At 40.6% G+C, this 24,285-nt stretch overlaps 1 protein-coding gene across 3 annotated transcripts in view; it reads right to left on the bottom strand.

Annotated features, from left to right (window-relative positions):
• Positions 1-17,878, bottom strand: part of LOC120729648 (membrane-associated guanylate kinase, WW and PDZ domain-containing protein 2-like) — an 89,042-nt gene extending 71,164 nt beyond the window's left edge. Inside the window, exon 1 of one of the 3 annotated variants that reach the window (XM_040025403.1) lies at positions 17,181-17,878. In XM_040025403.1, coding sequence (XP_039881337.1) covers positions 17,181-17,478 — 298 coding nt within the window. In that variant the 5' untranslated portion in view covers positions 17,479-17,878. The remainder of the gene's footprint in view (positions 1-17,180) is intronic. The other 2 variants (XM_040025402.1, XM_040025404.1) reach the window with 2 other exon arrangements.
• Positions 17,879-24,285: the final 6,407 nt, after the last annotated feature.

The following is a 24,285-nucleotide window of genomic DNA, read 5'->3' as shown; positions in this document are numbered from 1 at the left end:
TTGTTTATGTCTTATGCTTTTATGATTCTGTAAACTTCTTGCTTTTATTCTACTGTGTACAGTGACCTTGAGTGTTTTGAAAGGCGCTTTCAAATAAAATGTATTATTATTACAATCCATAGTATGTGTACCCATACTTGGCCAATAAAACAGAGTATCGTTTTAGATTCTGTCACATTCAGAGCTGGGTTGTAAACGTTAATCCGACCTTCTATGGTATATGTACGGATATACGGAAGAGGATTAGTGCCACCGGGGAAGAAAAAAATAATTCTGACTTTAATCTCAGAATTCTGAGATTAAAGTCAGAATTCTGAGAAAAAAGAATTCCAGTTTCCAGTCATTCTGGGGGGAAAAAAGACGTGAAAAATTAATTCTAAACCGATTATAAAAGCAGCAATTTTCTTAATCAACTAACTGTTTCAGGTCTAAGCTTATAGTGTGAGCAAGGACCAATTAAACATCAGCATGCTGAAATTAAAATATTTTTTAAAGCCTAAAAGAAGTGGCCAGATAATAAAAAGATTTTTATTCAGACTTTGTTATGCACAACACAAATTGCTGAGCACCACTTTTGTTTACATGGCATAGCTAATGGGTTGCACTGTTTGTATGAATATGAGCTTGGAGAAGGGAGCATATTGATGCAGACACCAATGGGAGCCATTTTGTTTGATTTGGGAAGGCATAATTAGACCCGACATGCCCACTTTCCTGGGAGGCTGAGAGAGGAGGCAGGCACAGTCCTGCCACATTGATTCTCTGAGCTTCTCTCCTCACAAAGTTTAACTGCTAAACTCTTAACTGCAAACAACCCTATAGTTATGCTTCAGGAGCTCACACCTGCGTGCACACTCGGACTCTTACTGTATATCCACACACACACACACACAAATGCAAGGAGACATGTTTACATTTAAACACAGAAATTTCTCATATTTCATGCTAAGGACAAACCACACCTGATTAAATCCTACTGGCAAAGACACACACACACACACACACACACACACACACTAGTACACTGAGTAAAATGGGTAATATCTGTTGTGATGGTCAGAGGAATGTAAGGAGAGCTGAGGTGAAGTGGTGCTGCTGCACCAGAGAGGTTGTCATGGAGAACGAAACCCAAAAAGAGACGTGTTGATCGATAATGCTTCCTTATTCTCACAAGAGGTCATACAGGTTACAGAGGAGTAAAACACTGTAAGGCAGGAGGCATCGCATATCCGGCTGCACCTCTGAGACATGAACATTCATAAACATGCATAAATAAAAAGAGAGAAAAAAAAATCTGTTTCCTCATCCAAGCTTTGACCAAGCAGCTGAGCGCTGCAGCTAGCACCACCTTGACAGGAGTATTATAAGAAAAACCATGCAAGGTTCGTCAACAGAGACCTCAGTTGGACCCTGACTTTCAAGTAACCAGAGCCAACACCTCAACATTATTGAAGCAGTTTGGGATCATCTTGAGGGAGTACAGTAAAAAAAAGGCAGCTGACATCCAGAGAAGAGCTTTGAATGTCCTTCAAGAAGCCTGGAGAACTATCCCTGAAGACTGCATAAAGAAATGCAAAGAAAGCTAAGAGAGTTCAGGCTGTGTTGAAGAATAAATATGGTGTGCTCTGGACATCTTCCACAGCTAGTCGTTAACTCATACTGACCTTCTTGATCTATGGTATCTATGGTATCCTGAGTTTAGTTTAAACTTGGAACGTACACCTGGGAGCTAGGTCAGATTACGTTCACCTCATAAACATACTGCTATGGAGTTCATTTGAAACTAGACCTAAACCTCCTCCAATTGGACCTGAGTGTGATTACTGTGTTCACAACTAAACCGCACCAAAGTGGAAAACAAACCACAGTTCAACTTAAATGGACTAAACACTGCATGTGTTTCTTTTAACTCACTCCCCTTGGACGCCTGCTTTAGGTAACCTTTATTTCTTATTTCTGACCTGAGCAATTTCTGTCATATTTCAGGCCTGCTTACAGAACAAAAATGGCCAGATGTGCATAAAGGTTAGTGAAGGTCATCTCTGCCTATACAGCTTCCCATATACCCTTGGAAAAACCCAGAACGTGTTCTAATGGTCATCAATTTACATCTTCATTGATATATACCGAGGTGTCAAAATCTGTCATTAAGGGTAAAGTCAAGGTAGTCATATAATGTCTTTTAGGGGGGACAGCACAGATGAAGCTCTAGTCAGGAACCAACATGAACAGAAAGAAATTTTTAAAAAAAGGAAGAGGATAATCAAAGCCAGACAATCCATCAGCTATCATCTAATGAGCTAAACTCTAACAGCTAATGTTTTGGAGCTTTCCGTGTGGCCAGGGGATATCTGGTCCAAGACTTCCTAACTATACTTTTTTAAAAGAGATGAAAATCTTGAGTTTTGAGACTGCTTTTGGGTCAGTGCATTTTGTCTTTTGCTCTGCACACATGCTGAAAGCAGCCAAAGCTTGTTTAAATTTGACTAGTCAATACTACAGACTATATATGAAAACTAGAAAACTCCTAGTATCAGAAGTCTTGTTCCTTGCCTACAGATTCTAAATATTCATGTGTGGGTGTCCATTTATAAAGATCATATGTCAAACAACATGTCCAGTGTTTTCTTTATTAATTAATACAATGTAATAAATATATTATTAAGTTAGGTTTGGCTAACAGAAAACCTAAGTTATTCATGTTTGTTTGCTAACTGAATGCTCAGAAAACAACTTGTCTTGTTCTTCCTTATAGAGGGTCGTCTGATTGTTGAGGTTTTCTTTCTATTATTGTAGGGTCTTTATCTTACAATATAAAGTGCTTTTACTATATAAATAAACTTGAATTGAACAGAATTAAATATGAGGTTAAACTGAAGATGCTGGCTTTTATTTAGCAGATAAATGAACTTCAAAGACAGTAACAGCAACAAAGGTGATAACATAAAATGCTACAGTGCATTTGTATATTTCTGAAAAAGGCCGCCACAATTATTTCCATCACATTCAAAATGTCCTAAATTTTGACCTGTAAAATATCAGCTACTGCATAGGCCACGCTTAGCACAACATGCTATTACCTTTCTCTTACTTTCGACTGCAGGAACTGAAATGAACTCAAATACATGGTTTTCAAACCTGAATGTTGAGCTTTGATCTTCAGTTACAGTCTTTACTTTTGATACCGTCAATTTCAGTTTTTACGTTTCCTTTCAGAATAAGACCCTAGCCAAATAATATATGGAAAAAGGGGTTAGCATGACAAATTCTACACACTTCAGATTAAAAAAAGAAGAAGAAAGAACTAATTAAGGTATATTAATAAGCTATAAATATTTATATACTGTAATTAGGGCTGTGCGATATGACCAAAATCTCATGTCCCGATATAAGAATTCTATCATCCTGATAAATTCTGTGAATCTCGGGCAGCTCGTCTTGCAGGAAGTGTTTCCAGCTGCGCGTCATGCACCTGGAGTCCAGTGTTGTAACCGATGCATGAAACGATACATTTTTAGACATAAGTTGTAAAGGCCGCCGTTTTCTTTGTGAGTATTTATTACACGGCGTGCTGCGGGGAAAAGCCTGTTCTAACGTTTGAGTCTAAGGTTTATTTTTTAGCACCTGACGACTCTTTTTTAATTCTCATCCGTAAATAATCTGCTCTTTCAAGTGATTCCGTTTATTTTGAAAAGTCTCAACAGGATCTTGAGCTTTATTGTGAAAGGTTTATGTGGAACATAAACAAGCGGACACGCGATGCTGTTACCTTCGTTGTTGCTAACCACAACAAAAACAGGCGCTTGTCGTCCATAGTGTGGTTATATAAAATATAAGAGAAAGAGAGAACTTTAAGAAATTAATATAGCCACTACAGTGACCATCAAAACGATGAAAAAATATTGCCGTAAACAGTTTATTTTGCGACACCACGAAACAAACGATAGCGTAAAATGAAATGATAGACGTTTTTATATCGTCATATCGAACAGCCCTAACTGCAATACTATTGCTCTTTTATTTTGGGGCTGTTTACAGTATATTTTTCATTTGCTACATATAGTGTAAGTCCATTACATTGTGAACACTAAAATTTTAAAAAGCCAAAATGTGTGTTACTGTCTCTTTAAAGAACATACAGTACCTTTTTTTCTCTCCCTCTTTACATTCATTTCTATCATTCTGTTTTTCTACCTCTTTTTATCTCCTTGTCATATCTGACATTTTACTTTCAAGGTGTCTTCGTCCACATCTCCTGTGGTCCAGTTAAAGAATACTAAGATCGGACTTGGCCCACTTTTTCTTGTCTAACCCTCCCAATTAGGCACAGGAAGGGCTGTGTGAGAAAAAGGTGGCGATTCGGTGTGTGCGTGTGTGTTTGTGTGAGAATGATACTGGATACTGTATGCATTTATAGTCGCCACATGTGGGTGTATTGTAAAAAGGCCATTTAGCTGTGGATAAAGCATCAGTTTCCAGTACTCCTAATGGCGTTATTACAGCAGGCTGCAGGGCCCATTATTAATAGTAAATGACAGAGCGTCTCTCCTAAAGGTCTTAATATTGATTCCCCCCATCCTCAGACTAGTCTTAATGATGATGTTCCTCTATGTCTTTCTCTACGGTGCCATAATCAAGGCCAGACACAACCTCTGAGTCACTGTAAAGGGAAACAAGCTCACACTACAAATGAGATTTCAGGACTAAAAGAGGTAGAGCTAACAGAATTGCCATTCCTAATTCCTCATGTAGCCATGCTCAGTTACACCTCACTGTTAGCAAACAGCCCCTCCACTCTGCGTTGTGTTGAAAATTATGTGTGAAGGATTGTTTATCTATTTGTGCTGGGGTTTATTATCTGCATAAGAACAGAATGCATAGCGGTCAACACTTAAAAGGTGCAGCAAACCCACCTGTAGCTCTTTGGTGGACAAATAATACGCAATATATCCTCACAGTTCTTTGCTTGGCGACGCTGAGCTAATACAACTCCACAGATACACATCTATCAAATTTGTGGTAATTATGGCAATTGGATTCGCATACTATAAAAAAAAAAACTCTGTTAGACTTGTACTGCCTTCTTTCTCCCGTCACTCCTCATTGTATTCAAGCAGCGCTCCAAAGACTCAGTCGGAAACAAGCAGCATGCCTCTTAATGGAAAGTAAAGAAAGACCAATTAAAAGACAAAAACAGGGTAAAATGTGCACGGCTCAAGCGCTTCATCCGCTGGTTCGCAGATGTGGGAAAGTTGAGTAACAATAATGGGTAGAAAACACAGAGAGAGTGAGATATGAAGAAACCCCAGAGGCAGTGGAGAGTAATAAGAAACTCATCAGTTTGGGGGTGCAGCAGTCGATTCCCTGAGGGGTTAAAACCAGCATGGGTGTGTTTCCTGTCAATACAAAAAATTTATAATTGCGACTGTGGCTGAGAGAAGGCCACCTTCTGAGCATCATAATGATTCTGCTCTCCAATGCATCACTTGGCTGCTATGGTCTGATAGTCTAATAAACCCTGTCTGTAGTGATTAAGGGGCCCTTCATGCTGCTAAATCCAAACTAAAATGAATTGAATTCAACTCCACTGTACTGACCTGATTGCTCCTTTCTTTTCTCCATTACAGCTTGCAAGGATGAACTATATGAACAAGAATGTAATAGACACCATGCTCATAAAGTCTGCGAGAAATGGCCATAACTCTGACCCTAACAAGTCAGGTGGAAAATACTTTTAAGCTCAGGCATGCTCCACTGACTCATCATCAAGGTGATTACCATTTCGTTAGGATCAACTCCAAATTATTGGCAGTAAAAGTCCAGAAGTTTAATAAATTCCACAATTGGAGCAGTAAACAGCTAAGCATAATACACTTAATATCTTGGTCTGACCAGGCTACACTGAACATTTGTCAATACTAATGTTAAAGGACAGCAACATACACTATATTGACAAAAGTACTCACTCACTCATCCAGATCATTGATCATTCAGGTGTTCCAATCGCTTCCATGTCAACAGGTGAATAAACTCAATCACCTAGGGATGAAAACAGCTTCTACAAACATTTTTGAAAGAATTGGACCCTCTCAAGAGCTCAGTAAATTCCAGCGTGGTACGGTGATAGGATGGCACCTCTGCAACAAGTCCAGTTGTGAAGTTTCCTCACTTTCGGTAACAACCGCAACTCAGTCACCTAAAAGCACAGAGCAGGGTCAGAAGATGCAAATGGGCTTTGTGTTCAGAGGTCGACAACTTTCTGCAGAGTCGGTTGCTACAAACTTCCAAACTTCATGTGGCCTTCAGCTGAGCTCAAGATGAGTGTGTGGAGAGCTTCATGAAATGGGTTTCAGTGACCGAGCAGCTGCATCCAAGCCTTGCATCACCAGGCACCAATGTAAACATTGGTGCTTGGTGATGTAAGGTTTGGATCCATTGGATCCACTGATGCAAAGCACACCACCACTGGATCTAGAGCAGTGGTGGTGTGTTCTCTGGAGTGTCACACTTTTCAGCCTGGCAATCTGATCGTCTGGGTTTGTGGGTGCCAGGAGAACGGTACATGTCTGACTGCATTGTGCCAAGTGTAAAGTTTGGTGGAGGGGGAGCATGGTGTGGGGTTATATTTTAAGAGATGGGCTCGGCCCCTTAGTTCCAGTGAAAGGAACTCTTGATGCTTAGCACACCAAGACATTTTGGACAATTTCATGCTCCCAACTTTGTGGGAAGGTTTCGGGGATGACCCCTTCATGTTCCAACATGACTGCTCACCGGTGCACAAAGCAAAGTCCATAAAGACATGGATGAGTGAGTCTGGCTTCAACACAACAGAACACCTTTGGGATGAATTAGAGCAGAGACTGTGAGCCGGGCCTTCACATCCAAACCTCACAAACACTCTTCTGGAAGAATTGTCAAAAAATTCCCATAAACACACCAAAACCTAGTGGAAAGCCTTCCCATAAGAGTTGAAGCTCTCATAGCTGGAAAGGTTGAGCTGGCATCGTATTAAACCCTATGGATTAACAATGAGATGTCACTTAAGATTATATGCATGTGAAGGCAGACGAGCAAATACTTTTGCCAATAAAGTGCATCTTCCCTTCTGATTGATCAAACCTTTACAAACACCATGTATAAACAGCGTCCTTGTTAGTCTCTCCCATAAGCACAATTTTAAGAGTCAAAATTAGAAAATGACAGAGCACATAACAAAGTAAAGGACTGACAGGTTGAGTCATCCAAGGTATTTTTTTTTGCAAAGGTTTGAGTTATTCTCAAAGATCTTCTCAAATAAGGTTTCAGCCCTGTCACAAGAGATATTATTAGAATTTTTTTTTTTTTTTTTAGCAGGCTAGGTTTCTGCTTCAGTGAATTTAATGTGAACCATTTTCAATTTTCCTTAAAAATCCCCCACAAAGAGACAGATGTCTGTCTCTGCTGGGTGTTGTGGATCATTCAGGGTAATCAAAAGAATGTCTCTTCTGGGAAAAGGTTTGTGTCTAGTGGCATTTTTTAAAGATATCAGAAGGCACTGTATGAGTTTGATCGGATCTTGGCCCCTGAGCTCAGAGAAGGATTTAACTTTCGTAACTAGAAGACTAAATAAGTTCAGGTGGGAAACTTGTGTCTCTGTAGCCTATAAGAACATGATTTTGGTCCTTTTTTACAATTTAAAAGACACAACTTACAGTTCCTGCTATCTTTGATGCTCTTCTGTTGAATTAGTCAGTGACAGGCTCGCCTTTATACACAGAAACTTGCACATTCATCTCAAACAGCAGAGTTGCTTCAGCGCAACTACTGAATGCAACACTTTTGAACTCAGTGGAGTTCAGTCTGCTACTTCCTGTGAGAGTGTCAGAGCAGATAGAGAGCTGCTCCTTTGAAAACTGATTAGACAGATGCTGTCCTCTACTGGTAGGAAGCATTAGCTACAGTTATGAAACGATCCAGAATGTAAATGAAGCACTTTAACACGTCAGCCGAGATTTCTTCCAGTAGAACAGGAAGCTGCCTGCTGCTGCAATGAGCATGATTGAGTCAGCAGTGGAATTTTAATTCATATTTAAGCAGAGCAGCCTTACACAAAGGGAGTTTTCCCCCATTAATTTATTGTATGGAGGTACAACAGTGAAATGAACTCATGATCATGTGCATAAACCGATGCAGAGCAAAAAAATTAGAGGGTTTTCAAAACAGCTGAGGTGTGGTTATGAAAAACAGGCTTTAACACGTATACACATATTATATATATAGTGCATGACGCGTGTCACAGTACTCTGCGTATGAGTTGGCTCCACTTCAAGCTATTCAACTCGGGAATGAAAGTGAGCCTCTTTAGAAAGTCAGAAAATCACACGCCATTGTTGGTAGCCATCCACCAGTTTCAGTGCAGCAGCCAGAGTAGCTCCTGACGCCAGCTTTTATAATCCTTCTCATTCAGATCTGAAGCCCACAGTGAAGCTATCAGATTAGCGCTGCTGGCTAATACACACTATGTCAATGAATGAAAACCATGCGCTGCCTTCTGTGCTGCCATGCCTGACTGAATAAGATATGATTCAGTGAAAGTAGGAGGGAAGCTGTTGTTTCACCACAGCCCTGACTCCCTGAGAAGGTTTTCTAAATACAGCAGATATCACTTTCAAAGCAGACCTGCTGACTTATAAAACACACAGAGAGGTATTGTACGCGCAAAGCCAGACAAACCGAGTGACTCTAAATACATGCGGCAGCTGTGATGAGCTGTCTGCCTCCACCTCTGGAGGTGAGAGGTGGTGGTGTCTCTCAGCTGTACAGTCGCCTCATTAAACCCTCAGACCTCCCAGCTGACTGAGACAGTGGGAGAAAAAGAGTAAAGTGACAGGGGTTGCATGTGAATGTCAGTAGGAGAGTGTAGTGAATATACATGTCTAAGTACAAACGTAAACACTAGAGGACTTCCATTTTTTGCCACTTTTTATTTCTGTGTACTTTTTAGACCACAAAAAATTTGAGAGCCAACTAAAACTTCATATGAAAAACATATGGATCGATCATACAGCTTAAACCAGTGGTTGACAATATGGATCAGACACACATACGCAAGCGCCCGCCAGAATTGCAGATCTGATTGCACTTTTCTTCATTCATAATTCCATCAATTTTGACCTCTCCAACACTACTGCCTGAAATGCAGCCCCAAAACAAGGCAGAGGCTCGATGATGTTTTACAGATGGCTGTAAACGCTCACTGTTGTATCTACTCTCCTGAGTTTCTCAGTACATACTGATGACAATGTGAAGCCAAAATGTAAAATTGTTTAGATTCTTTAACAAAAGAGATCTGTTACCAGTGATTTTCAGCCCAGTTCCTTGTGAATGGCATAAGAATGGCATCTTTACATCTTTTCTGATAAGGCTTTGCTAGTAGATCCATCAACCAAAGATTCAGATGCATCTCTCAGATCCTGTATCATTTCTGATGCTGATGCTGTTCTTCTGCTGTAGATAGATTTTAGCCCTTCCACTTCTTCTTTTGTCCTCCACTTGTCCAATTTCCTTTAATTCTTTAAGAACGCACTGCACAACATGCCAAAATATGCCAAGTTTTCTTTTTGTCATTCTGTATAGATTCAACTAAAGGAATGGGAACAAATTATGAGTTTTTGTCACAGGCTAGAATAGAATAGAATAATCCTTTAATTCATTTTTTGTCACAGACTGCTAGTAATAAATATACAGTTTAAGTTGTCTGTTATATACAGACACAACACTGTTTTTTCCTGTGATTTTGGTGCCTTTTTTATGCTTGAATGATTCATAGGTCAGTGTTACGTACCCTAAACGGTAGAAAAAAATAAAACATCCTCTGAAAATGGCCAGATACAAGGACTGTACTGAAAATGAGTGAAAAAGGAGCCAATATTCAAAAACTTTGAAAGACATTGAGAAAGCCTGGAGAAGTATTGCTCAGGGCCTCTTTAGAAGATATAGAAGAAAGTCTGTCTCCTTGGAAGCAAAATATAAAGAAATGAGGGATTATTTAGAAGCTTTGCGCAATAATGTTCATTCAATCAACAGAATATTTTCTTGTATTATTAGGTTTTGTAGGTTTTGTATCCTAATATACTTGCATTTAGGCAATATTTGTAATTCATAACTTTTACTTTTACTGAGCATTTTGCAGCGTGTTGCTGATTCAGTAAAAGACCAAAAAGGGAGAAAAAAAATCTCACACAGGCACAACATTTTTCTCTTACGAAGCAAAATCACCTCAGCCTGATTACATTACTTTCACTGCGGTTGTCACAAGATAAAGAAGCTCCACTAGGTGGCCAGCGGTGTAAGGTGTAAAACATAAATACCCACAAATTAAGATTTATTTATACAGCCATGCTTTTAAAACCAATTTTCAGAATTCAGTGTATAATAAACAATGAACATAATGTCAAGTAATATGTCATATAAACAAAACAAACAAGGAAAACAACCGTCAGAGCAAATATGCCCCAAAATCAGCTTCGCCTTTGTATTTTTACCATTTTTGTGTCCACGTTATTTCATCAAAAGAGATGATTCATTGCTGAAATCTTGCACACAAAGACAACTTTCTATTGTTCCCATAATGAATATGTGCATGCATACATTTTACATACTCGCACTTAATTCCTTTCTCAGCATATTTCACCCCCCGCCCCCCTCTCTCTCAGCACTCAGACGCACTCATCCTGAATAATCATAAGAATTTGATGTTTATCTCAGCCAGTATGAAATGCAGCCTCACACAGCATCATATGGTCGCATTGCCACATCGATCCATCACTAAAATCTCTGTGCTGTCACAGATTCTGCAAAAATGCTAAAACTGGCATCATAACCAGTCACATCCTGACATTAGAATAACTGAACGGCGGGCGAACTGGCGTCACGGTTCTTAAAAACTCTGATCACATCATGACTCGAATGACATTTAGGGAAAATCACTTGACAAAAAAACCTTCTTTCAGTCACGTCTTTCACACAAAGACACGGCTTCTATCTGCACCTCACAAACACATGCTGCAGCACAGTCCCAGTGCAGTCCCATGCAGCGTGTCCACGCTAAGGAGAATTACATTGACCTAATTCACTTAACTGGACCAGTTAGATATTTGGTCATTGGCTGGCTGAGCTCGGGTTTGATCCTCTGAGCTGAGCTCCAGCAGCTTCTAGCCTCAATAAAATCATCCTCCGCCTCTGACAGAACTCATCTCTTGGTGAGTTATTAATACCAACGGAGCAGACAGGATGTTATGCACTGATTCTTCAAGCTTCTCATCAACAAAGCGACATGAGAGCAGAAGAAGGTCGCCTTCTCTCCCTCTGCTCCATCTGTCCCCCAATACTGTACTTTACATCATTAAGAGGACTGGCAGCACTTGGACAGCCAAGTCAGAAAACTTGACAACATCAGAAAATGACCCAAAGTGTAGATTTTAGAGAGATTAAAAGCTAACTGAACAACCATTAAGCTTTTTTGTGCTGCAACACTGCTGTGGCTGTATTTTCTATTTTGTTTAGTTTTTTTATATAAGCAGTTTTAAATGGCCTTGCTTGGACAGTAGCTTTGAGATTTGTGCTTTGTGACCATCGACGCCTCCAAAGAGTGATTATTCAGTCTGAGCTTAGCAACCATAACCATGCCTGGAAAGCCTGTCAAGCTTTCCAATTTCTCCTACGTGCTGTGTTTGGATCAATATATCTTTTTTAGAGTCTTAAAAAAAAATTGCAATAAGACATCAGAAAAGACTCATGAAAATATTCAAATGTGTGTTTTTTTCTGCTCTGAAATAAACTGGAAAACATGCTTAAAAAGCTTAGCGCATACAACAATATCCTTAATAGCTTAACAGCCTGTTGCATTTGTTTGTGGAAAAATGGATAGAGCTACACAAAAACAAACATACTATTATAAAAGATTTTAGGGGTAAAATGAAGTATTTGTTACGCACTTCATTTATTCAAGGAAAGTCTAAATTCCAGTACACCCACCAAATCGAAGGTTTGCCTACCTCCCTGTCTGCACACAGCTGTAAAACCTGAAAATATCCCTTTTTGATAAATAAAGATATTTCAGAATCAGAATCAGAATACTTTATTAATCCTGAAGGAAATATTTCCTCACAGTCTCAGCTTTTTCCATGTTTTTCTTTTTCAAGGATTAAAAAAAATTAAGGTCCATCTTTTTAAAAAACTACATTTTTACTAATACAAAGATTTTTAAGGCTAACGCTACTATATTTTACTTTATTTTGGTGTTATTTATTCCCCTATTATTCTTATGAAACAAAGAAGTCTTCATTCTAAGAAATGGGTCAATTGTTTGGTCTTCATCACACCATGTCTGAACTTGAGCAGTGCAAAATTCATGTTAACACAGAAACTTCAATAAGTATCATTTTTATTTGCTGATAGGTTGTTTAGGCAGCATATAATCACTCCATCTATGCATACGCAGTTAACAGGTGCACATTTAAGACTTCTTGAATGTTCGCTCATCTCAACCATACATCTAAAAGAAGACCTTTGTGTCAAACTGAAGATGTGATGTTTAACGAATTCGAAGCAAAATTGCGATCAAATGAGCCCGCGTTCTTGTTGTAAACTGCAGATTTGAAACAGTCAACTTCACAAAGCAGATCATCAAATTTATGCAATCAGTAGGACGAACATATGTTTTTACTGCTGTCTGCAGAATCCCAGTTAACAGTTTCATCAAGGAACCGCGAGCTTGCTGGCCTGCCCCGTATAAGCTGTGGGCGAGTGCTGCACAGTGTGACGGAGGCTGACTGTGCTCCACTTAGATGTTAAAGGCCATGTTAACATTTTGAATTCATGTTGTTTTCCCTCAGAAGGAACACATATTGTGCTCACAAACCCAACTGCATAAAACATCCCGGGGTCTTCCACCTCCACACTTTTCTCCGCGAGCCAAAAATATATACTACATTTGGAGGGGAGAAAATGACATTTCAGAGAGACAAGCAGTGACAGCGTTGGTTTCTTTTCTTATATGGAGGAATCTTCAAGTAGGGAAAAGGGCATTTCTGATATTCTGCTTATTGGTATGTAAATTATATCAGGACTTGTTGTAGATTCAGCCTGAATCTGAATGAGAGAAAAAAGGCTCCCAAAACAGCTGATATTACCACTTGTCTTATTTGTCTCCAAGTTTATCGATTAAGTTTTAGTCATATAACTTTTCAAGGGCTTTTTTCCCCCCAAAAAACTGAAAACAGCAGTGAAAATTAATGAGATTCCAAACATTACTGAACATTTTCAACATGCTGTCATTTTTTATTTCTACTAAATCAGAACAGCAGTCGCCTCAAGATGTAAGGTAAAGACTCTGCAGTAATACGGAAAACCCCAACAATCAAATGACCCCTTTGAGCAATGCACTTGTGACAGTGGGGAGGAAAAATTCCCTTTTAACAGGAAACAAGCTCAGGGAGGCCATCTGTTGCGACTGATTTGGGGTGAGGGGAGAAAGATAACATCACAGGTATAGACATAAACACATTATTTTGCTTTTAAGGCTATGTCCACACTAGCCCGGATAGATTTGAAAACTGCATTTTCTTCTGAAAACGCTCTGCGTCCACACTAGCGTTTTCAGTCATGTTCACAGAGTTGCGCGTCCACATTGAAACAGCCCAAAACGCTTACGTTCCAGTCCTGCGCATGCGCAAAAGCGTGTGAGAATTAAAGAATTTGAAGAAAAGATATCTGGAGCATGTACAAAGTGATATTAATCTTTTTTAGGGCTGTCAAAATTGAAAGCAATCAACACAACTGCTGTATAATGCACTCCGCTATCTTTGTTTAATTGGTCACATGACTGGAAACAAGCTGCATGTCCAAAGACATGCAGCTTGTGGGGATAGGTTAATTGGATAATCCAAATTGCCACTAGGTGTGAATGTGAGTGCGAATGGTTGTCTGTCTCTGTGTGTTGGCCCTGCGACAGACTGGCGACCTGTCCAGGGTGTACCCCGCCTCTCGCCCCATGACAGCTGGGATAGGCTCCAGTGCCCCTCGCGACCCTGAAAAGGATAAGCGGAAGCGAATGGATGGATGGATGGATGGATGGATGTACTGCATCACATGACTAAGTCTGCGTTTTCAAGTGTCCACACTGCGACGGGACAGCTCCGTTTTGAAATGAATGCGTTTTCGAGAACGTTTTCAAAACACTGCGTTTTACCTTGAGGAAAACGCCGTCTGAGTGTGGACGGGAGGCCAAAACGGAGAGAAAATGATGCGTTTTCAAACGAAAACGCATTAGTGTAGACGTAGCCTAAGAATGAAGAACCTGCCAGACATCGTCTGTAAAATAAATAAATAAATAAATAAATGAATAATAACAACAAGAGGGAACAGAGTCCATTTTGCCAAGTGTCTTTTCTCACATCTCCACCACACTCTTCTCTTAAAACTCCACCTTTGTCTTTCTCACTTTGTCACACACACACATACACACACTTATTCACACTTCTCTCCACTCCATACTGTTCTAACACCTCTGCGGTTGTGATCTTCATGGCACTTCTATAAATCTGCCTCACTGAGTCGAGCAGCCGTTTGCACCTCACTCACGCTCGCTCCGGATGAGGTGATGAACATGGAGGAGAGCTCTACATCAAAATCATTAGGTGCAAACGGGCACAAGCAACATCTAATGTACAAACGAGCAGTTTAAGCTCAACAACAACACACTAATTGTCATAACAGGCCTCGTTTCGCGTCACGCCAACAGTGAACCAGCGTGGACTCACTCGTTTTCTTATAACATCCGTGACTCTCCAGCTATGACACGACACAGTGTCATCAGTGAAAAGGCCCTTTGTTTTAAGCTTTTGGTTTTTTAGGGGGGTGGAGGGTGGAATTAGGAGAGAGCGGAAGATGACACAAAGCATTTGAACCCACGCAGTGACTGACCTAACCACTCGGCTATCCGTTCAGCCAGGAAGTTCCAGAGTATTGCTTAAAAAAAATGTAGAAATTGTTATGCTTTGTTGGCATTTTGTGGTGCAGTTTGTTGCTTTGATGGTGAGATTTATTTACAGCACATTCATTTACAAGACAGAGGGGTGAGAATTTTGAAGCAGTTAAAACACACACACAAACATAGACGGGGAATAAATAACAACTCCCCTGAGATGTGCACTTGAAATTGTTTCTCTGTTGGCAATCCAGCTATCACGCTTAAATAATTTCTGTATAAAAGAAAGCAGTTTGACCGATTGGCACATGATGTTTATGGACACTTTTAGAAAGTGATACGTCCTAAATGACAGCTCACACCTGCGTGGTGCAATGCACACAAAAAAAATTTGCCAACACAGATATTTTTTGGGGGAAACAAATATGCATGTTTGTTCCAGTAAAATCTGCATGACTGGCTTCCCTCGTCCCATCGATTTAAATGAGAGCACAGTGAAAACATGTCTGAATGCCGTAGTTCCTAAAAGACTGTGATGTAGGCACATGAAGGAGGTGACGGCAGAGTCACCTCAACGTGGAGGTCCATCAGGCCTCTCTGCCAGTGCAGTGATCCCTCTGGGACTGGAGGGGGGCTTTCTACAGTGTACCTGACTGGAAATAGCCTGTTAAAACGTGTAAGTGCGTGCATGTCTGCACGGACTTTGTGCACTCAGACGGGACATCCATATCTCTGATTTTTTTTTTTTTTTCTTTTGGCTGTGTGTGGCCTCTGAGTCGAGCGGCTGGACTCCTTCTAGATGATTCCTCGGCGGGCCGTGAGTGTGTCAGCAACTGTCTTCCATAAATATACTCCGCTCTCCACTGGATGGAAGTCAAATACTAATATGACAGGGAGAGAAAGAGGGAGAGGGAGCAAAAAAATATATGTAGTGAAGGGGACAAGAAGCTGTGCACAAACAGCAGAGGGCTCAAGGACGTTCTCGGCAAAGACGACGTTCATCTGGAGAGCAGCGAGGTGGGAAGTTCAATACACGCATAGACTCATGTTTAAATGCATAAGTGAGCGAGGAAGAGAATAGACCTGTCTGTTAGAGGCACATTAGCATTTTAACCCCTCACACATCACAACACCACACTCCCACTCTGTCAGCAGCTCTAACTCAGTAATCAATCACATTGATGCAACCCATGGAAACACAGGGACTGAGACAGAGCAGGCGAATCCTCTGTATGCTCGGCAATGTCCAAAAATAAAATTAAAAAACTGCGGGATTTCAAGCTACACTGAGGCTTATTTCGCAGCTGGGAACGCAGCCCTTTCTAGCCACTTACTGGGGCTTAACTGAACCTCAGAGGGTGCGATGATAAGCATCTCCTCCACTTTTAACTTCTATCCAATGTTCTCTCTGCGCAGACACCCTGACTGCTCTTACACTGGCTGACAGAAGCAGGTCACTCAGTCAAGTCTGCTGCCAGAAATCCACTGGAACATCACAACAACCCTCCATCTTCAGAGGCTACAGTTTGGTTTTGATTTTGTTTTTTTTAATCAAAACACCCTCAAAGCTACCCTAAGCATGGCCTGCACAATTATTGAGTATTTCATGAGCACCACATGTGCACATGCCAGTGAAATTTTAAAGAGGGTGATCAATATGAAAGCTTCATGGGAGTGCAGGTATCGTGGAATAACAGCACTGATCTGGGCTGGCATGCAGCAGTTGTTTGTGTGAAGCATGTCTGTCTGCTCAGACTGTACAGCAGCCAGCAAAGAGAAGAGAGAGAAGAAGAAGCAGAAGAAGAAAAAAAACATTTGATCCACAGCGAAGGCCTCGCGTCCTCGACCAAAAAAAGGAGAAAACCGCAGGCTGTGGCATCAAGCCTAAACGGACACACCCCCTCCAGCCTGGAGGCATCGAACCAGCGATAAACAGACCGCGGCTGCTCCTGGCTGCGATGTAATCATTATAGTTGCTGATCCTGGTGGACTGAGCCCTTCATTACGGCTCGTAATTGTATTTCAGCAACAAAACAGGCCTGCAGCCTAGCAAAGGTCCGTGTTTACACCGGCTTCTCGCTTTAATGCAGACTGACAGATGACTGCACGAATGACATCTTAATCAAACCAGCAACACTCATTTACACAAACACGCCACACACACACGCCTCTCCGCGCTCCTGGCCCCTCTCCCGTCCAGCGCATATCTCACCTTGCTTGACACATTTGAAGCGGACCGGGTCTTTGCAGTGTTTGATCACGGCCAGCACGTCCCGGGTAGTGAGCCCGGCTACTGGCATGTCGTTGACCTCCAGCAGCAGTTCATCCTGGGCCAGTTTGCCGCTCTGGATCAGCCCCTTCCCCTGCTTCACCTCGCCGAAGTAGGGGAACTGGCCGTTCTCCGCGCCCCCCTTCAGCTCGAACCCCAGCTCGCCTTCTTTCCCCCGGGTTATCACCGCTTCGTGGACTTTGTTGGTCCAGTGGTTTTTCTTCTTGAGGCTCTTCGACATCGTTAGGGCGAGTTAATCACCGCGGGCTAGCCCCTGCAAAAGCCTCCTACCGTCTCATCTCTGCCTTTTGTGCGAGCGGCTGCAGCTTCACGGCGCTCGTGGCTCCATCATCACCGGTGCACGCTGGCGCAGTGTCCGCTCTGCGAGCCGCGCAGTCGGGCAGAGAGCTGCAGTACAGCACGGCAGCGGACTGAAATAATTATCACTCTGTCAGACACACAGACGTAAGAGACAGATCCTGGCGGATGACCCGGATGTGAAGCCTGAAGGAGGGGAGAGATGAATGGTTCTGGTTCGGCGTAAAGGGATGGAGAGGAGGGGAAATAGCACAGGAGGCGCTTCACTCTTACTACACTGCCAGGGGCGCTTCCTCGGGCTCACTGTGATCGCACACATGTAGGACGAAATATGGTACGCTGCGTGATAGCCTGTATAAACTTGCTCACGCGCAATTTACACGCAAGTGCGTTTGGGGAGTGTGAGAAACAGCAGGTTTCGCGCTGCAAAATTCATATATCTGTGGACTTTGCCAGAATATTCCCTTTCTAAAAAAATATGCAACAAGCTTGTAAAGACTACCCAAAGGCTGCATTACCACGCGGGACAACACCAGGGACAGCAGGTTCACCGGGATGTGGTGATTTCGAGATTAATGGTTGTTTGTTAACACTAAGTACAAAATTTTGTATCTAAAAATTAGAGAGAATTAATAAAAGGCTTTATTTATATAAGACTTGGGGTAACAAAAGGCTTTATTAATGCCGATTTTATTCTGCTAAATAAATATAAATATAATATCTACACAGTACGCGGGGAAACCTGCACAGAGGTGTGCCAAACTATGGTTAAACTAATACGCAGTTTAGAGTAAAACTGCTGTAGTTGGTCAGTAACCGCCTCCCTCACACATCCATACAGACACCCTCCCTCGTGCATCAATACCTGGTTCTGACATGCAGGATTGTCCATTACATGAACATACATTCCTAAATATTGCGCTTCAAAAAGCGCTTTTCATCCCTCGTGGATTCATTGTTGGAATTTTGTAATTCATCCACACAGCACATAACAGGTTTATTACATGGATGGTTGAGCAGAAACAAAAGTTTGTTTTTGTTTTTTTAATGTTTTTTTTAATTTGTTTTTGTTTGTTTAAATGTTATAATGCGAAGAAAAAAGCGTCGCATCCTGACTTGTGTTTTGTTAAAAGTTCGCCATCTCTGTGTTGGTCACAGTTACATAACTATGATGACATAAATCCAAGTTCAACACAAAACGACAAATCCGTTTGTTGCCATTACTTTTTCATGGCTTGCATGACTTTCTGAAAGTGGGTGAAGTAAAGTTGCGTTCAATATTTAATGCATGAGTCAAGAGCTGCTGGTCTGAATCTACTGAGGAGGATGGTCCCTCTTACTGCCACTCTGGATGTGTGTGTGTGTGTGTGTGTGTAATGTGAGCATTCTCCCTACAAAACAACATTACTGTACACAGAAAGCAGCCAGTGAATAAAACACAAGGAGCAGTGGACTCTATCTTTACATACTTGGGTTTCTTTTAGCATTTAGGTCATACAGATGTTCAGATGGCCTCTGACACTAATTCTAAGCAGATGATGGAGACTAGATTCATTTTCTCCATCGCAGTAGAGAAATATTACTGAATAATCCAGAAAACTGGCTGGATTAGTAGACTAGACACCCATGGGGGAAATGAATCCCAGTTTTGCTTTTGCTCTGCTCTACTGGTGGACGTCAGAATTGCAGCATCATGAGGCCTCTGGCCTGGACTGAAACTCTTCATTTTCACTCCAACACCAGCTCATTTATTGGGTCTGGTTGCACTAAATTATGAAACCAGCTCACGCTGCCTTCAAAGAGAATACAAATGTGGAGCAGTCTCTTGCTCTGGCGCTCTCTTTGTTACATAAGTTGTATATTTGTGCAGGCAGGATAAATCATACACTAAATTTTTCCCCTGTGCTCATATATCTATATCTGGATCAGAGTTTTTCACTATTTTGGACCTTCTCTTTGTGAACAGAAGTGCGATAGAAGAACAAAGAGAAAAGCCATCAGCTGTCGAAGCTTTGAGCTCGAGCAGCTAAATTTGGAGTCACTTTCGGCAGCTCGCTGGCACTTCAAGATTTTTTTTTTTTTTTTTTACTGACAGGATGCTAAAGTAGAGCAGGAGCTCTCTGTGTCTGTATGGCCACTCGAGAACAATGACACAGCTTCAGTGTTAGGAAGAGGTTGAAGAGGAGGAACACATACGCCTTTTTTTTTTCTTGAGTGTCACTTTGATGCTGATGTTTGCTCTGAATTGTCCAAATAACAGAAGAAAACAGTCGAATTAGCAGTGAATCTGCACCCTGAAGGCATCCATACAGGCCATCTCAGGCGGCCTGTAAACACGTTTGTGGTCGTGTTTATGCATGCTGGGCGGGGGAGGAAGAAGAAAGATACGGATATTACTTTATATCATCATTATAGACAGAAAGTAATGAGCATCCTAAAGCAGACTGCCAACAACAGAAGGCAAAAATACAATAACACGAGGCAGCCTGCGCACTCAGAGGGGGAATTTCAATAGAGCTTATATGGATTTAGTTCACTGCCTCCCTCATTGACTCTGCTTTGTGCATTTGCTATTCGGGGGAAAGAAAAAAAATGCACACTAAGTTGTTTTTATTGCTCAGCGAGGACAGAGGGGGAGAGGGGTCACCTTCACACAGGCACTCGCACACAGTCTCCTCCACTATTTATCACCTTTATTCAATCCACAGATTAAGGAAAAAAGGGACCAGGGGTGTCTGCATGCATCTGCAAACATGAGACTGTAACAATATTTGGGATATGCATTTTACACTTTAAAAATTACACATGCACATGACACGATCGCATCTATGAGGAACCCACGGGTGTAGTGGAGCTAAAAATCTGTTTCACACATACTCACAGTCAAACGCAAGACACACACACACACAGAATAAGTTAATTAGACTGAATGGCTTTAGGGAATTGGCAACTGAATCACATTTGCTTTTTCTTCGAGCTCACAATGAGATTTAATTATGAAGGGAAACTTGCGATGCCAGAGTACACCTGTTAAAAAGAAAAAAAAATCCAGACTGAATCCAAACCAAACCAGACAAAGGAGGCTGGAAATTCAGCAGGATTAAGATCATATTAGCTTCTGTGGATATGTGGTGGTGTCAGTGTCGGCTCGGTGCAGAAATGTTACTCAAAAGCAGAGATTTGAAGCTGCACCAGTTATTTTAGATTAGGTGGTCCTGCAAAGAACCTCTCCTTGGCTTTAGTGGGCTTAATATTTTACATTAAATGCAAGTTTTTTCTTTACGAATCTCACACTGATACTTCCAAGTCTACCAAACTTTATATAAAATGTGCTGGTTATTGCACTCATCTGGTTTTTGATCCCTTTGTGGTCTGCTCCGGCACCCTGTTCCTTCCTTCTCTTTTTCCTTAAACACATACCTTGTTTTTGAGTAAGTTATTCACACCGTTTGATCTCCCCGGGAGGACTTTAGGGATTAGCTAAATGACCCTGCAATTAGCTTTTAAATCACACAATGCCTTCCCAAAAATAGTTTCCTCTCAGCTAATGCCCTATCCTTGTGCTTGAGTGGCGATGGCTTAGCTAAGTCTGCAAGATAGGAGACAGCCTTGGCACTGCTGCTGCTGCCACCCATTTGTGGGATGTTCCTTGCCATCATCTAGCTGTCTATTAAATATATAAATATGGAGAGAGACTGGAATGTGACAGTTGTTCTGATAATCCTTTCACTATCTCTAAACTAATTCCTTTGATCAGCTTGTGAATGCTGGAAATAATTCTGGGCTTCAGTTCTTGCTTTAAATTACCACAGCTTGATAGAAAATCACTTTCTCGCTCTAGTTCAAGATTAATTAGCCCTAATCACGGGGGCTTTCCAGTGGAGATTTTATATGAAGGCCCAATGCATCTTTGTCACAAGCAATCTTTGTTAATTATATCCAAACTGCTGATTAAATTTTTCCCCTTGTCTCCTTTATAACCATCAAGCAGCCATCAGTCTATTAGTTACATGCTGTTACTAACAGTGTACACTAGATGGGGCTAGTTGTTGCTTTTATTTTCCTATGCTGAGCTGTTAATATTAGGATATATTCTTTATGTAGCCGTTTCTTTAATAAAACAGACACATCTCCGACAGATTAACTACTATCACAGACTCACTGATCACTGTGTCAAAGATAGCCTAGTATATTTGTAAAGGAAGCTGTTTTCTGTAGTATATTCTGTTTGTTTTTAAGGCAATAAAAGCCATTAGTAATTTAATTAAATATTGTAGTTTTGTTTATGCATTGTGAATGTGAAAAGGTTCAAGATTTGGAAATTAGAAATATCTATAAACTATATGCGCAGCACATCGGTTTCATGCTCCATGTTGAAACTATGTTAAACTGCATCGTTCTTTTTTAAAGAAATACATTTAAATATAAATTGTCCCCTTTTTATGGATACTTAGTGATTTTGGGAACATACACAGCTTAAAAATTCAAGGGAACACTCAATCACAGTATAATTTGTTTATATGCTGTATTTATATATTTCTATATATGCTATATTTATACATATATTCACATTTTATTTCCCCCCCTTTTATTTTTTTTTTTTATTCTAATTTTTATTATTATTATTATTATTATTATTTATTGCTACTGGAAACTGAATTTCCTGGAGGAATCCATCCATCTATCTGTTCTGAGTCTTGGACTTTCTAGCTCAGTTTATTGTAATATTCTTTGTGATCCCTGGTTTGTTTAATGTTTATACTTACATTGTGTATTCTTTGATATATTTAGCTTTGTTCCTGGTTCACAGTTGTTTTAGAATTTGGTTTTTCCATCAGCCACATCCTGTCTGCATTTGGATAGTGACACAAAGTCAGTTAAACTTCAGTCTATCCAGTTGAGAAGAAACCACCGACAGGTACATTGCAGAAGCAAAAACAAGACAACCCTCAAAAAGGAAGTGGCTCAGCAGATGACGAGGTACTCATTTCTCTCTGCTTCGGGGGTATGGAGAGAAATGGGCCTCGAAAGGGTTGCAAATGTATAGGATATGATCCACAAGGGTAAACAAAGATTTACAAATGTGTACAATGATTTGTGTGTGCGTTAATCCACACGCTATACAAAGCAGTTTCTCCACGTAAAACTATTTTACAAATGCGTACATTCAAACCTGAATAAATACTGATCATTTACGCATAATTTATTACGTTCAGTTCACGAATCCGATCATTTTGACTTTCGAAAACCTTTCTGTGCGTACAAACCCTAAAACTACACGTAGCATCTCCCCCTCGCTTTAAAACCTTAAATACGTGTGCACGAATCGCCTGACACGCACAGATCACGTGGGGTAAATTTATCGCTGCAAGCTTCACAAAGACGCACAAATGTAAGATGCATTCACGTCCCAGTGTAAAGCTTGGACATCTGGGTTTCCACTACATACGTTCGTTTCCCTTTCTAAATAAACGGAACAGCTCGTAACCCTTTTACTAGAAAACACAGATTTACCAATTACAGAAACTACACAGTAGCCTGCCACATCCTGAAATGTTCAGGATTATTCATTAAGCTAACATGTTAGACTGCTTTCATTAGAGGATGGTAAGATTAACATCAAAGTGATATTCCACTTGACCTGAAACATATCTTCAAAATATACAGATTAGTAAGCATACTCACTCCAGAGGATGATCTGCAGTAATGTACAGTAATGGTGTCCCCCCCCACCATCTGCAGCAGAGTGCTCACTTTTCCCAGCAGAAGTCCATAAGATTATTTAAACCATATAGTAACCTTTTATAGGCTACTGTGTAGTGTCTGTTTGTGTTTGGATGTGCACATTTGTAAAATAGTTTTATGTGGTCAAATTACTTTGTATTTGTGTCTGGATTGAAGCAGGTCCTCGTGAGCCCTCAGAAGTTATACACAAATCATTGTAGAGATTTGTAAATCTTAGTTTACGCTTGTGTATAATATTGAATGCATTTGCAACCCTTTTGAGGCAAATTTCTCTCCATACAGCGGCATGCCTAGAAGGGGGGGGGGCATGGGGTGCCACCAGCCCCCCTGAAATTTGATATGCAATTTCAAACAAGGTTCTCTAAATATAGAGATAAGATAAGACTTTATTTATCCCACAACGGGGAAATTTTTGCGTCACCTCAGCTCAAGTACAGATATATGAAGGAAATACAAAAATACAATTAAGTACATTTCAATATACAATCTGGGTGCTATTAAGCCACTTTAGCAGGATTCTAACTTTGACTTATGTAAAAAGTCTAAATACTTAAACAAAAAAACTAAAAAACCTATCACAGGATGTTTTAATTTTTTTCCCCCACTTTTCACCTAATAAATCTGCAATAGGACACAGGGCTGCATATGAGCTTATTTAACTGCATGTGCTCCCCCCTCCCCTTCATTCTGGAAAACTAAAATAATATCGGGTTAACGATTTAAAACTCTTACACATGTAATTTACAATGTAAATGAGAAAAAACAAACAAAACAAAAAAAAAAAAAAAAACAGCCAGAGTGTGTTTTGTTTATTTCCCCCCCTTGGGTTTAAAACCTTAAACAATGATCAAAACAGTTTGAGATAAACCATCTGTTATGGGTTTTTAAGGTCTACATTTCTCAAAAGCATTCAAAAATGCTTCTTACCTTTCATAAAATAACAACACACACACACACACACACACACAAAAACAGGAGGCAAACA

Source organism: Simochromis diagramma, unplaced genomic scaffold (genome assembly GCF_900408965.1).
Source record: "Simochromis diagramma unplaced genomic scaffold, fSimDia1.1 OVJJ01000293.1, whole genome shotgun sequence".
NCBI lineage: Eukaryota > Metazoa > Chordata > Actinopteri > Cichliformes > Cichlidae > Simochromis > Simochromis diagramma.
The sequence above is the reverse complement of the archived record's forward strand: the minus strand, read 5'-3'. Positions and strand labels throughout refer to the sequence as shown.